This window comes from Chenopodium album, chromosome 11 (genome assembly GCF_948465745.1).
Source record: "Chenopodium album chromosome 11, dcCheAlbu1.1, whole genome shotgun sequence".
Classification (NCBI taxonomy): Eukaryota; Viridiplantae; Streptophyta; class Magnoliopsida; order Caryophyllales; family Amaranthaceae; genus Chenopodium; species Chenopodium album.
The window spans coordinates 2,488,347-2,504,801 of NC_137844.1; the positions used below are offsets into that span (position 1 = coordinate 2,488,347).

Sequence of the window (16,455 nt, forward strand, 5' to 3'; positions counted from 1 at the left end):
CTCCAAGATCCGCCAACACCATGACATGTGTTAGAACCTCATTAATTACCCTTATGCTGTGAGGCCAGATAATGGCTTGAGATAGAGCGCTGCGCGCTTTATGCTCAAAAACATATATTCACCATAATATAGTGAATTAGTGACAACAAAACTGAACGTCAAAGAATTCATTCTCAAATGCATGTAATATAAAGTCTGTGATTGGGAAGGGGGAAATAAACAAAACACAAACACAAAAACAAAGGAGCTGTAGTCCAAAAAGAACATTTTCATTAATTTTGATAATCATACATATGGGGTGGTATGCTACAATTGAAATAAACACAATCGAAGCCGACACTCGACAGTGTCTACCGTCTAATCCTGATACCTGTTTATAGACTGGTAATTTAAAGGGTCCATGAAGCACCCCAAAATCCCAGTTTACTGAGAGAGCTCTATATATGAAAAATCAAAGGCTCACCCAAACGAACAAATCAAGAGAATCTTAACGGTATACATAGTATGGGTATAACTAATCTGTTCTTGATCGATTTGAACTACTTTTTTGATTGTTGTACAAAGGTAACAACCACCTAGAGGAGTTCTTCTTCCTCCCATAACACCGCCAGTAGAGTATAAATAGAGCCACGAAAACACACAAGGGAATTGCCCACCTGGTCAAACATAAAGGACCAAATGAGAACAGGAACTTAAAAAATTTATTAGATCAACGAAGATAGTACATAAGATGATTTTGTGAAGTCCTTAACTGAGTAGCGAATAGTGACACACTCTTCCCAGAAACAAGCAAGAAGAACATCTAACATCAGGGTCAAGTTTTCATACTTCTGACATAAACGGGTGTTTTGGAATTTTACTGATTTGGAGTGGCATAATTTTGGAATAAAAACCTAAGATGGGACGAGCAATCACAATTTAAGTACTCCTTCACCCTTAGATAGATTTTAACCAATATGCTGGTTCTATATTCACTTTACAAGGTTTCTACAGACTGGTGATTGGTGAATCAATGAAATTGCCATCTGAGAGTCATTCTGAACGTTCAGCTAAAGAATCAATCAGAACATTTGTTATTGGTAAATTGCTGGAAACTTGAGGGGGGAAATCAAGCTAAAACAGACATAGAGGAAGACCAAAAATTCTTTGTCAAATAAGTGACAGTATGTTTAATTACCTGTCCAAATCAATGATCGGGCTGTAAACGACTGTTTCCCAAGTGCCTACAATGATGTGCCACGCGGGATTGTAATATAGAGATTCTGCTGACCAGAACATCCTCGTATATGTCTCCAAGAAAATGAACATGATCCATGCACCAATCTCTAGCAAAAAGAACTTAATGATAAATCGCCCCACCACCACCATCACCAAAGAAAAGGCAACCAACCAATTAAAAAGTCTGTTGTTGTATTCCTTAATAAATAGAGAACGCGACTTTCCCATCATCTGCAGAATAACATTGCACAGGTATTACTAATCAGCTAGTGAAACAGGACTTGCAAGACTGACTTTGTTCTATCACATGTCAAAAAAGAAAGTAAAAAATTGCGGGAGACTTAAGTTCAGGTAACTACAGAAGGAATACCAAATGCAATTACACAAAACAAAGTTTGGATAATTACACGCAAGTTCAAATTAGAGTAAACAAGTTCAGGCAACGGGAGCTCAAGTGAAACAAATGAAGCTTATTTAACCCATTATACTACTCAGATATTTGACTTATAAAGTTACTGATGTAAAGTTGTAGTTGCCACCAACCCCGACCCCAGCCCACACTTAAAACACTCTTTTACATACAATACTATCTAACCTACTTTTTCTTACACATGGTGCACTTGCTACACTCTCCTTCTAACCCTCCTTAGTGTTTGTGCATTTAGTAACTGTAGCTAACTCAAAGGAAAAGAGAAACTATAACCTACAAAAGGTTTTACAGTAGCAGGCCTTTCAGAACTAACAAAGTGAACCAATATGCAAAGAAAATTCTAAGGAAAACTAAATGATTTCTCTTTAGCAGTATGTAATAATTAATTTGTCAAAGTATACAGGCAGGCAGGAAGATGAAGCCAAATCACGCAAGTAGGCATTGACATCTAGAGTGGAACATAGTAGATCATGAAACATAACCTTCATCATCCGTTGTTCATAATTGACTTTTGAAGGTCCAACACACAGTTGTTCAAAACTCTCATTGCACTTGAGAAATCCTGCATTGAATTTGGCCATAGACGGAAGTCTGAGCACCTGAAGCTGGTCCATCTTGTCCTCACAAGTTGTATACAGCATCTCACAAAGTTTTGTTGATTCATATTTATTTGCCATTACATAATTCTCAAACACCTACAACATAAATAGCAACACTCATCCTCAGTCTAATGTCCAATATCATTCTAGCCTGTTGTGAGAAATGCAAAATGCAGATAATACAGTACAGATGTAAGATACTGCATCAAAAAATTTGATTAAAATTAACATATAACCTAAAAATCTTATTATATACTTCACGCTTCATACTTTTTTCATTCTTCCCTTTCTAGTTGAGTGGGAATAAAAGGAAAGAATAAACAGTAAGATGAAGAATGAAGTGAATTATCATGATGCATTCTAGTAAACAAAGCTTTACAACACTGCTTCTGGTGCAACCAAGAAATCAAATTAAAGACAACTGGCATTTCTTTCAATGTCACAGCCCTTTGCAGATTAAGGAGTGTGATATTTACTACATTACTAGTACTAGTTTTTTAACACAATTTTGTTGGAAAAATGGTCATCAAAATATCAAGATAGTAAATCTAAAGGTAGAAACTATTCATGTGCAGTTTGAAAACGCCATAACCAAGTTACAAAGGCTTTCAAAGTTTCTACTGGTAACGGATGCTATGGTAATAGTTCAGCTGGATAAATGTACCTTCTTAATTTCTTCATCCAATTGATCAACTGATTTCTTAGCATGATTACGGCCGAAATGCTGTTGATCAAAAACTTTCATGGAAGCATCTCTAGAATCTTCATGGGCTATTTTCAACGAATCCTCAGAGAGAGGCAATTTCAAGATAGACATCTTTTCATTGTATAACTTCAAACACCTCTCAACAATTTTCTTATTAAAAACCTCAACAAGAGATCCAGTGGAAGGGATTTCTCCTTTGTTCAAAGCTTCAATAATCTGAAACACCAAAAGAATAGTTTTTCAGAACGTCGAGTCAAAAAGGAGTATCACACAAGCTGATATTAACATCTTCCATATCAACCCCACTCAACCTCTCCCCTCTAGTATAGACAAGTAAAGGTGGTCATTCTTATTATAGCTTCCAGGCAGTCATAACACATAGTACACACATGAACATGCACGTGCACACAGGTTACTAGGACAAAGGCCAAAAAAAGTACCATTCAGTTTACGTAATACGATACAAAAGATATGGGAGAAAATTGAATATTAGGTTTAAAAATCAGTGAGACAAGGCAAAATATTAATTATGTTGCCAGGCATCTAGAGTCTAGACATCCAATCATCCAAGTCCAGCTGATATGGTCACTATCTCACATTCTAAATTTGGTTTTAAAGTCTTGGAGCACTGCAAGAAACAGTCCCAAAATTGATCACAAAAATTACATTTTAAGTGGAGTACAGAAGGCACCTGTTCCAAAAAAGAAACAAACTCCTTCCCATTTAGCATTTTACCCTGCACAATTTTTGGTCGAACAATAGAAGCAACAAGCTCCTTCATCTGGTCCCTCTTTTTCACATAGCCAGGATCAAGTTCAGTGTCATTCATGTCACAGAGTCTTGTTCTCTGTAAATGAGGCTGTTTAAAATCCAAACATTAATATTTATTAGAATCGGCTAGTCATAGAATTAAAAATTTCCTTACTAAAATCCAATGAGCTATTCATAATATGATAAATATATAGAAGGATGGATAAAAGGAGTGAGAAAATATCAGCATACAACCAGCAGGCAGATATAGCTTCAAGAGTTCCCACACAAATTGTCTAATTTATATAATGCTTGATGATAAGGTCAACTATATCGACTATTGAACCACAAAGGCAGCAGAAGAAGGGCTGACTACAAAAAACCGATGCAAATATATACTTAAAGTCATAAACAAACATTCATGCAAGGATGCATGCTCAACTGCTTGAGTAATTTGCCTTATTTAAGTGCAAACGCCTTGGATACTGATCATGCAGGAGTATGGTCACTTATATTGACTACAGAATAAAGGAAACAAAGGAGAGTCTGAATACGAAACTTGATGCAAATATTTACTTAAAAAAACACACCTGTGGTAAGCTGAAAGCTGTGCTGCTGTCACCCATAACACCCAATGATTCACGGATCTGGTTAACCTGATAGATAAAATTCAACAGTGAGTCCTCTCCTTCAGGTAGTCATCAGTAAGTTATTATGGAAATATTCATTTAATCTAGTTAAGCATGCATACCTGCTCAATATCTTTGTCATCTGAGCGGACAGGTTAACAGCAAAACCCATAGTCAGAATACCCGTAGGGAGAAGTAACAAGACTCAAGATTAACTCATAAACTTAATAGACAGGTGCAACTAGAAACTAGACAAACCATTTTGATTGGGGATACGCCTAAGAGCTTCATTTACCATTTCTTGCACAGATTTCCCTTCTGTAAAGCACCAATAAGAATTAGTTCTTAACATGACTCAATATCATTCTTGTAAAAATAAAATCATCAAATCCCGTACAACTAAAATAACAACTACAGTAGGGCATAAACTTTATAGGTAGTTAACCTTGTCCAAAGTTTTTTTATTTTGGGTTTTGTTTTGGAAACTCATTTTCAAAGGCATAGAGACCCTTGATTGTTCAAAATCATCAATTGCATGTTTTAAAATTGTTAGATAACCGTTATTTCCCTATCTGAAAGCAATCACTATCAAAAGTTTTTGGAATTTAGAACTTACGTAGGAAATCACGTTGTATTAGCCATAGAAGCTTAGCAGGTTCAAAAGCAACATCTTCACCCTACAAAAGTGAGCCAATTAAATCATAGCAAAAATTTCAGACCACTACAATTGAATCATTTTGACTTTCACAATTGGAAATGCACAACTTTGATCTTTACTTATCTTTTAGTAATAATTGTAAAAGGTTATAATTTGAATATATACATTTGAAAAAAAATCTGTTAACATGGTACATGTTCAATTTTGTTTTCATAGACTAGAAAAAACTTTAAACATATGGAAGAATATGGTAAAATAAAAAGGGTGTGTGAATAGTGCAGAAGTCAAAATGATAAAATTTAACATAAAAAAGGGGAAATAACATTTATCACTCAAAAAAATGGGAACTTGAAAAGGAGAGCATACCTTTACTCTGCTTTGTGTGTAAGAAGGCATACATGGGCCAAAAAAATAGAAAAAAAAAAAAGAAGTTAGTGATAACAATTTTTATTAAGGGAGAAAGGTTGATTTTTTAAATAAATAAATAAAAATAAAAATAAAAAATTGTCGTCCACGAGCAGTCTGTTAAATAACGGAGTAACGGTTTATAAACAAATAACTAGTGTATGGCCCGGGCGTTGCACCGGGTTACCACTTTGATTAAATTGTTTATTTATGAAATATATTATCATTGATTATGTATGTTATGCATAAATGTTAAATATAATGTTAGAAAGACAATTTTTAACACTCTATTGTTTGAGAAATGTTGATTTTATTCCTCTTAATTTTATTTTTTTTTAACTCTGCTTATTTCATTTTTCCTTTTTAATTGATGCATGTCATTTATAGTTATATTTATTTGCATAGATGACATGAATTATCATTGGCTAAGATGGTAAGGAGTTAGATCTATTTCCTCAAGGTCTAGTGTTCAAAAATCAAAACCCATTAAATGCTTTTTAATATTAATATCAATAATAGGTGGAATAATTTGTTAATTGGTAATGACGTGTCATTAAGTGATGATGTGGCACAATGGTAGTAGAGTGATAGATGACATGGCACAATGCTATAAGAGGGGAATGACATGGCACATAAATGATTTTAGAAACGCCTTTTAATATATAGTATAGATGTGTACACCAAAACTCTTAACCTTCCATAAAATTCTTCAGCAAGCTCAACAGCAAAAGAAAGTCGTGATATATCTGCTTCACGCACCTGAAACAAGTAAACACCGATCACTCTGCAGCACAAGTACATCATAAGATCACATATGAAATACATCATTGTGTAGGCAGGGTCAAACAAAAGAAAGAGTTCATCTTTAACTTCTACAAGAAATATAAATAAATAGAAAATACACAATAAGAAGGAAAAGAGAAAAGAGTGATACAGGTAGAGAAAACAAACCGTCTCAGGCAAGTTATAGATAAGTACAGAACTCATTACAGTAGCCAGAGCAAAAATCCTGTGGAAGAAACATCAGAAAGGCTTTACAAAAACTTACTCACAAACGAACTCCAGATTCAAAGTTAATTAAAAAACAATATTTACCGGTCATCATAAACATTTGATTTACCAATGCTTTCAAATCCCTCTGTATCAAGGTAGAGTACAGATGTCTTGACACCATCAACCATCATTTCCACCGGCATTCCCCACACCCATATTCCTGCATAGTGAAATTTCAGGAAAAACAAAAAATTCATAGCAAAAATCAATAAATTTCATGAAATTTCCAAAAGAGTAAAATACTAACTCATTAAATCATACCTTTGGTTTTAGTATCTCGCATGTGTCCAACCCCAAAACCTGTTAGAAAATAGTTTTGAAAGTGATTATGATTAGGCAAAATTCAAGCTATTATACTTTCACAGCAACTATTTAAAGTATATAGTACCACAATATTAGCACATCACCTTCATTACAAGAAAGTGACAGGAGCTGATTAAGTAGAAAAGATTTGCCAGATCTATAGGGTCCAATCACCTAAAAATATAACCACAATGAAGTCAAAAGAAACACGTAAATGTACATATGCAAGAAGCTTAGCATCAATAATCTCTGTACAGGAAATGCTAAAAACAAAATTTTATCTACACCATCTTGACGTAGGAGGAAAAAAAAAATCAAAATAGATAAACGAGCAGTATTAGAGAACAGATGGAGGCTAAGTTGAAAGAAATATTCAAAATAACAACATTAGCTTACAGCAACAGCAGAAATTGGTGTTGTTATTCTCTTAATGGCCTCCAATCCCTCCATTGAAAGGCGTAATTTTGTATGACCAGGATCAGGTTCTACAATTGGAAACCTGAACAAACAGAGACCAATGTCAGTATTGTCGCCAACATGACATTCCTCAATCAAAAAAACACTCTTCCCGGGCAGCACCCACGCAAACAAATAAACAAAAAAATGCAGTGAAAGATAAAAGAAATTCAAGAGCAAATGCAAATGTGGGTCAACAAGCATATATTCGTATGGAGTGAGCTAACATTAGGCTCAAACAGACATATATTTTCATGGAGTAAGCTACCATCAAACAAAGATCCCCGAAATAAAATGCACGTCCTACATAAGACGTGAATTGTCAACCGCGTAGGATAAGGGTAGCACATATCAAAATCTCATGAGCGGAACCCTAGTTGTTAGAACTAAAATAGCTCATTCCGGACTAGTTAAATAAAAGCATTATAGCCAATTTTGCATAGCTCAAAGACTCAATATAAAGTTAAATGAGCAATGACCAATCTATTAAAGCTGAGTAGCTGAATCAAATCAAATTGATGGTAAATTTGATGATTGGAGTCTTCAGTTTAATTAGCAATGAAGAAAAAACATACCCGCACTTCCAAAACAATGACACTACCCAACACTCCCCTACCCATTACCACCAGTCTCCCACTCCAAAAAAAAGGAAGGAGAGAGAGAGAGTGATTCGGGAGCAACATCACATGATTCACATCCATGCAGCTTTATGTCTCTAGCAATGACTAATAGTCTACATGGCCCAGTCTTGCTGTAAAACAGCATAAGTTTTAACCTTCCTCTACATAATAAGATAACAAGCCCTTCATGGACATCTGTATACTCCTACCCATGACTAATGGTCTACAATGCTGAATCTTGCTGTAAATCAGCATAGGTATGTGGATTTCCCCTACATAATCTAATAACAAGCCCATCATGGAAGTTAATAAACTCTTCTTTGCCTATGAAAACTAGTACTAAAGTCCAAATTTTGGTTATTACAGTCATAATAGCGTATCAACTTAAGGATATATTTAGCGGAAACAAACCAGCCACATAATAGTATCAGAAGTACTGAAACAAATGTTCTGAATGAGAAAATTTTGCTTTTGTGATTGCAAAGACATAATAGCAACAGTAAAAACATGACCCCTGGTGCAAGATTAAAAGAAAAAACCCTATTGTTGAAGCTCATATGCACATAAAAGGAGGGATCCACGCAATAATTCATTCATAAAATTTCACAAAATTTTGAGGACCTGCATTACTTATTGGCATGCGCTCTGACATAATCTTAACTACTCGCTAATTGCCAAGAGAAAACAGGACAAGTATCTAAATTACAGGTAGCATGACTGGCATTCTAATTTTCAAGGAGCAACTTTTGAACAATATTATACTGTAGCTAAGGAAAAAAACTTATTCATCATACAGATTTGAATGAAAGAGTAGAGCAGCAAACAAAGTGTTATACCACTGAAGGATTGGATTCATTTATCGTATTAAGTGCTCATTACAAGGAGGTCCAATAAGTAAATCAATTAACCATCAACTTCACCATGTGCAGAGCATGTGCCTCTTACTGTTTATATCACTGTTTGCTAATGATTATATAACAGAAACTTCTTGACAATTCTACAGCATCTCTTAAACAAGTTTCCATTTACCTCAGTTCCTTGTCACTCAAAGTCTTTCAAACATATGAAAGGACCCATTCTAGGTTCAGATAGGAATAACTGAACACAGGTATGAACATGAGAATTCTTCTGCACAAGCTGTAAACTTATAGATATCCTTCATAATTTATTGAACTACTCTCACATTCACTCCATCACTCAATATAATTATATAAGTAAAGGCATCTTGGCAAATCCTATTATAAACCATTGCCTTACGTAACGACTAGTTTCTAATTTTCCGACATATTATATGTAACTATTTTCTGAAGTCAGAGGGAGAGAAAATTTTCCAAATCGATGACACTTATTAGTTTAGAGAACATATCTCAGTATACACCTTAATATGGTGCACTAGTCTGTAGGAAATTATCTCGATTCTCCTAGGATCATGTGACATTCTTTACTTGCAATGCTGTCACATGATCAATGGTTGTCTTGCTTGTCTTTATCTGATGTATATCATAAAGGGTCCAAAATATTAGAGTTGTAGTCTAACTAGTCTCTACCTATTGTACAAATACTGAAGCTGCATAATACATAGCAGAAAATTCTGCACTAACAGAACACAGCTGAAATAGAAAGAAAAAATCTTTCTTAATCAAGTTTCATTTTTTAACTTCAATAATCTTCACGATTTATAAAAGATACTCGTCAAAAGATCCGCACAAACACACTCAACTCAAGTCGAGTTTAATATTCGACTATTGTTCATCTTCTGTCCAGTGGAATTTTGAGTTTGATATTCTTCAATTAGGTCAAATGCCAGTTTCTTTGTTCCAACCAGTAAAAACAAAAGTAGTACAAATTGCTAAAATTAGTATGTCAAAATAAAGGTTAAAAACTTTAAAATCCCCTCTATTTCTGTTTTTGTCTTTTTGATGCTCAAACTATAACAACTAATGTGGTATCTTGAATCTTATAAACGATCACACTTCCTCTCTAATTGTGTTCCTTGTTCTAATTCTCTTTTCAATACAAAAAACTAAGTTCTTGGTAGAACCTATAAGACCACACCCTAATCCATTTCACCGGCATTGCTCCAGCAAGGTACTGTCTTGCCGGTCATTTCTCGGCACACACGGCCCTGCCCACGGTTGCACAATAAACTTATAATGTATGTAGCTCACACAAAATGTGACATAAGTTATGTCATGTATAGAAACTTTACTCAATTTGAGCATAGATATTAACATATGCATGCAATTAATACTAAATTTACCCAAATCCACAATTAAAGAAGCAATTATAAACATATACACATGATAAATATCAGTAAAATTTAGAACTACATAAAAACATAAACCTTGATTGACCAAAAAAGAAAGCAATAAACTTGATGAATGACAGAGAAAAATTATAACATACGCTTGATGGAAATCATCAATTGAAGAAGTCCCAATTGCAAAAACCGATGAAAGAATCGAAATAAGCAAAACCCAACTCCAAATCTTCACCATTGTTCTTGATTAAAATGTAACCCAGATGCTGTAAGATCCCAGGTGGGTCGGGTCGGGTTGTATCAAATTGAAATCAAGAACCCATCATTTGAATTGATAATTATAACAACCCCAGAAAACCCAATTGGATTAATTTGGCATCAAATCAAAATTCTTCAAAATTGCAAAAATTGGGTTAAGTTTTATTACGCTTAGAATCCTTGCCTTGCACCTTTTCTTCTCCTCTTTCGGGCGGTTTAAGGTTTCCTTCCCCAAATTTTCCGAATTCAAAATATAAAATATTATCAAGAAAAAAATGATTAATAAGTTTTTTATTTATTTCGAGTGAGAATGTTTAAGATCTTAAGAAGAGGAGAGAGAGTGTTTTAAGAAGAACGAGCTTTGAGATTTGAAGATTTTGAGCCATTGGAGGTGATGGGGCCATGGGGTAAATTGGGAGAATGATAGGGGTATTTTAGGTAATTCATGTTGGTTATAACGTAAATTGTTATACGTGGTTTGAATCTATTGGATACTGATGTTGGTCAATGGAGCTTAAGAAGAGGAGACTTTCTAATTTCAATAAGTTCATCTTTCGAAACATATTGACTTGATCATGAATTCGTGTAAGTGAGCATTTGCCTAATGACCTTATTGAAGGAGCGTTCTTTTTTTTATGCTGTGATTTGAAAGTGTTTATATAGACAATATAGCCTCTTAATGTGAAATTGACATGTATTGGTATAATGGCCTTGTTTGATAAAGAGTTTCTTGAAAACCTTTTAGCTTATTGAACACTATTAGAGGTTTAAGCCGTTTGACCATTTTAAAAAGTTAAATTTATTTTTTGGTAATAGCTTGTTTAAAGAGTTTTTTAGAATCAAAAACTCTTTTATAAAATAAAGAGCATTTTGAAATTAGCTTTTTTAGTACTAAATAAATTGAAATAGCTAACAATAATTACCAAACAGGACCAATAAATAGAATTGTAGCATCGGAAGACGCTAGTTGAGATGCATATGAGTAGGCTTTACTATTTACACATTATTCATCACCAAAACAATCACTCTTATGAATGATCATGGTATTCGATCTTAAATTCAAACATTCGATGGATATCTAAACGCTCACCTAAAAACAGGCATGTACAATTGTCATTCTTTAGAATTTTTCACACTCATTACTCACATTGGTGCTTTATACGTATTATAAGGCATTAAGGCAATATCATTTGTTATTTTGATAGTACTATTTACAAATATCAACTCCACATACTTTTTTTTTTAATTAAAACTTGATTAAAGATATACCCTACTTCAATACATCATTACAAATGTAATACAAAGTACTTCGTATATCTTGAATATTGCACATTTGCACCCAAAAAAATTATGTACTCCATGTTGAATTGCTGATTAAAGAGCTTGTTGTCTTAAAGTGTAAGAAGGTTAGTACTTAGTAGGCCTAAATGATTTTAGTAGCCCAAAACTCAGAAGGTAGTTCAGCCCATTAACTCATTAAGCTCGGCCTAATTGAAAGCCCAAAACTGTGCCATTAATTATTTGGAATTATAATGCTGATAAGAATGTGGGCTTTATGGCCAGTTTTGAGGTAACTATGTTGTCTAATAGACCCAAGCAAATTAATAAGAATTATCCTGCGTAATTTTAAGAATGACCTCTAGTATCTGCAATTAATTTAAGAGTTGAAGAGTAATTGTTTGCAACATTTCATCACTCATAATCATGAATTAAATTTAATCATACATTCATACTCCCTCTCCCTTTTTTTTTTTTGCTCTATTGGACTTTTCAGGGTCTTCAAGACGCGTGTTAAAACATATATATTTCAAGATCTATAAGTGTAAAAATTATAAAAACTTGATATTAATAAAATATATAATTCGACGGATCCAACAAGATCCCACTTGACTATATTATCTCTTATACATTAATGGGAATTTGCAGTCAAAGTTATTAAAAATTGACTCAAAAATTAGCTATGGAGCAAATAAATTGGGACAAAGTGAGTACATGTTAGTATGTTACATCACAATTGCACTTTGTTTGAAAGAGTATAGTCACGTACTATATATCTAAAATAAATGAGTATGTAGATAAAAATAAAAAAGATCATATCTTATATCTTTCATGTTCTATGTTATTCAAATAACTTAATCACATATTTACGCTCATTTATTTATACCATATGTCATTGCACTATGTCTTCATTTATTAACTTATAGTCTTATATAAGTAATCCGTACATTATTTTACTAATGAAGTAAAATAAGATTTTTTTTTATTTGCTTATTTTAAATCATGTTTTTTTTTTCCCCTTCTATTTAGATTTGCATGTTTTTTCATGAATACGGTGTGCACCATGCTTTTTCTAAATTAGTTGTTTAAAACAACGAGAGTGGACACGTAAAGTATTTGAGTACCATTTTCTATAACTACTTAATCAAAACAACAGTGAAAACCCTACATAATTTTACCATAAACTTTTTTAACTTTTACCTTAGAAAATTGACATTAGTTGAAGACTTGAAGGTAATCTTTAATCATAGCATGACTTTTGTTAGGCAGCAATGGCTTTAAAATAGTGATCAATGTTAATGCCTTACGACTTTAACATCATTTTTGTCAGCCTTTTACACTTTTTTTTTAAATTTTTTTTTTTTTTTTTTAGCACCTGTCTTTTTAATTTTTTTTACCCAGACTATCCCATGCTGAAAATGTGACTACACCTATAATTTTATTTTACCTCACTACATTATTTCATAATTGCAGTATTTTCATTTTTTTTCATCATTTTATATTTGTAGAATTTTAATATATAGTATATACATTGGTGATACGAGTAATATAAATTAAAGGGAAATGATATACATAGCCCTTGTATAAGAAGCTAAAAAAGGAAATAATGGGAAAAGATTAACATTAATTACACCGATCTATACGTGATTTTGTCATGAATTTTCAATTTAATTCCATTTTAGCAAGTATATTTAATGATTATACATAATCCTAAAGGCTACATATATCATTAACCTAAATTAAATAATATAGTTGGTTCTTCTAAAAAAAAAAAATAATAACATAGTTGGTTACACAGTTGGCGAATATTACGGTACTTGTAGATGGTAACAGATATAGTTGCACGTGAATGCATTATGCTTTTGCACTCTTGTTTGGTACATATCCCAACTGAAGTCTGAAGATGAACATCACGCATTTTTAGGAAAATTAATAACGTACGCACTGCACTACAATACAACTAACTATTACAGTAATATTCTTTTGTACAAGTATTATTATTATTATTATTATTATTATTATTATTATTATTATTATTATAACAAAACCTACAGAGTCAATCAATTTACAAGAAATTGGTAGGGAGCCGAGATACAATCTGGGCCCCCACCCCTCTAGCTATAGCGAACCCGATCCTACTGAAAATGTGAGCAGCTGCACGAGCACCAATATCCTGAGACTTAGCGAACGCCTGAACCCGCTTCAGCAACGCAATAGCATCCTTGTCTAATTCCCCTAATGAAGAAAAGGAGAAAGGAAGAAAATCATAGCCAATAGCCCTACAACGTGCCCTATACTTGTCCCGCTTTCGCTGAGCCGCCGCCGACACAACACGACCAGGAACGAAGTCAGACAACCCCGAATGTGTCAAAGGAGAAGACCCCGTCAAGTCGACACATACATCACGACCTCTCAGGAATAAAGCAACACATCTGCTGGTCGTAGCGCCCCCTTGTTCCCACCAGTCAACCCAACGTTAACCTCCTTTCGAGCAGAAATCCCATACCGAAAACAAATATCAACAAGGGTGTCACGAACAACATTGTGCCGATGTTTAATACCTACTATCCCAGCACAAGATACTGCATGATCCCCATAAATATCTCCATCAAAAACCCTTGAGCAAGTAATATTTTAGCATATTAATATTTTAGCATAATATTATTATTATTATTATTATTATGACCAAAATTCAGAATAATATTTTAGCATATTAATAAATAAGGAGGTCTCTTATCCACCTCCTACAATGTATACTCATCTCTCAACTTATTCAACTACCACTGTAAATTCCTTTCGACCCTTTTTTCATTATGTTGCGCATTGTAATCACGTTACGGTCAATATATTAAGAACTTTATAAAATGGAGAATATACAAATTCGGACTACTACTATCGCCGATACAAATATATGATATGATGGAGCTTCAAATGAATAAAAAGTAACGAGTAAAAGGCTAAATGAGGTTATACCGTGGTCATAGTGTCATAAGTGATACCATATAGATTTTGATTATTGATCCTCAATAAGAATAAAATTAATACTTAACTCAAAATTCTTTAGGTCAACATCAATTAACATTAAATAAACATAAAAAAATACTTGTAATACCTCATTGATTAAATTAAACTCAAATTCGATACTACTTGAGAAATATTATTATATTTTAACTGAAATTTGAAGCCTTTAACAACTGCAAGTACTACTATACATAATGTTAGGGAACTGATCGCCTTTAACCATTAGAAAATCAAACTGCGATTAGTAATATCTTAAGGAAAATGCTATACATAGCCCTTAGGGCTACATATAAACATTAAATTTACACTTGAAAATCGTAAAAAGTTAAGAAATCATAAAAATATAAACACTAATTACACTGATTTACGCGTGTTTTTGTCATGAATTCTTAATTTTATACAATTTCTAAGAGTGTATTTAATACTTATATATAGCCCTTAGAGTACATATATGATATCTTAATGATTGATTACTAACTCAAGTAAGTCAAGATTACTATAAGAAATAAAGATATAGATATATATAAAAGTATTATTTTCAAGTTGCCTCTTATTAATTTCTTAGTTTGGAAGAGTAATTTTGTTTTTCTTTTTCTCCCACCATATACATGTCATAAAAGTCAATAATATGGATGTATAATTGTATATTCAAGTCAATATATCCAATACACCTTTCAATGGATCATTAGTCAAATTTTCTGACTTCACCCTCTTTAATACTTCGTATTTATAATTATACGTAAATATAAAATGTATAGCCTCTAATCAAATACAAGAAGTATGCAAGTTAACAGTCCGGTGGAAAGGATCAGACTTTTAGACTTGACGGTTATAAGATTAAATCTCACCAAAAACTATTTAAAGTGGGAATTCTCTTATCCACTCACTTTTAATGAGTCTAATCTACAAATAAAGACGAATTAGATTGATCATTAAAAGATGTCGATTTAATAAGATTTTTTTTCTCTGTATTACAAATATAATAGAAGAAAATAATAATAATAATAATAATAATAATAATAATAATAAAAGGCCACCAGAAGTCAGCCAAAGTTAAAGGAAACGCCATTACTACAATTTTCCATGCAAACAATGACACAATGTTCAACATAATGTTATTCTACCTAACTAGCAGTATGAAGAAGAAACAAAAATTAGCTCATTAAAACCTTATCTAACTCATGATATATATGTCGTCATACGAAGAAGAAGAGGTGGTCCAAAAATGCATGGTATATGAAATACTTTAGACCTAAATATAGTGCATTTTTGCCTGCACTAAGAGCCGAGGTAGGATGATGAAATTCTCGTGTCTTTGGCAGTTTTCTCTAAAGAGGAAACCGCTTCAACATCTCAATTCACGAGTATAGAACCACCCCCCCCCCCCCCCCCACTCCCTCTCAACGTCCTATAAGACGACTCATTGTTTTTACGGATGAGTATGTATTAAATTAAAACGGTCTTACATACAATTAGGTGTACATTAAACACTGAATAATCGCTTCAATGCTTCATACACATGAAGCATGGTGTTATGTCTAACATAAACTTGTAATTAATAATCAAATATAATTTGGTCAAAATAATAATAGTCCCTTTACATTGGAATAACTACTCTCTTAGATATTATCTCTCAAAATATGTGCCCCTCCTTAGAGTCTTTACTCAGGGTAGTTGCATGACTATATGAGTTGAATAATTAGCTTTATTAGATTTAATTACTTGATTATTCTTATTGCATTTCCTCCATTTAATGATTGATAGTAACGTTAGGAAGATTGGAAGAAACTAAGATAAGTAATTTTGATTTG

The 16,455-nt window shown here is 33.1% G+C and overlaps 1 protein-coding gene across 1 annotated transcript; it reads right to left on the reverse strand.

Annotated features, from left to right (window-relative positions):
- Positions 1-233: 233 nt before the first annotated feature.
- On the reverse strand, positions 234-10,714 carry LOC145567149 (uncharacterized). Its single transcript, XM_081626384.1, has 16 exons — positions 10,234-10,714; positions 7,148-7,250; positions 6,856-6,925; positions 6,710-6,748; positions 6,491-6,608; positions 6,347-6,404; positions 6,083-6,154; positions 4,949-5,009; positions 4,591-4,650; positions 4,455-4,474; positions 4,294-4,359; positions 3,645-3,812; positions 2,912-3,169; positions 2,131-2,343; positions 1,178-1,449; positions 234-656 (listed from the first exon to the last, which is right to left on the reverse strand). Exons 1-16 carry the CDS (start codon positions 10,323-10,325, stop codon positions 515-517), a joined length of 1,812 nt encoding a protein of 603 aa, XP_081482510.1. The 5' UTR covers positions 10,326-10,714; the 3' UTR covers positions 234-514.
- Positions 10,715-16,455: the final 5,741 nt, after the last annotated feature.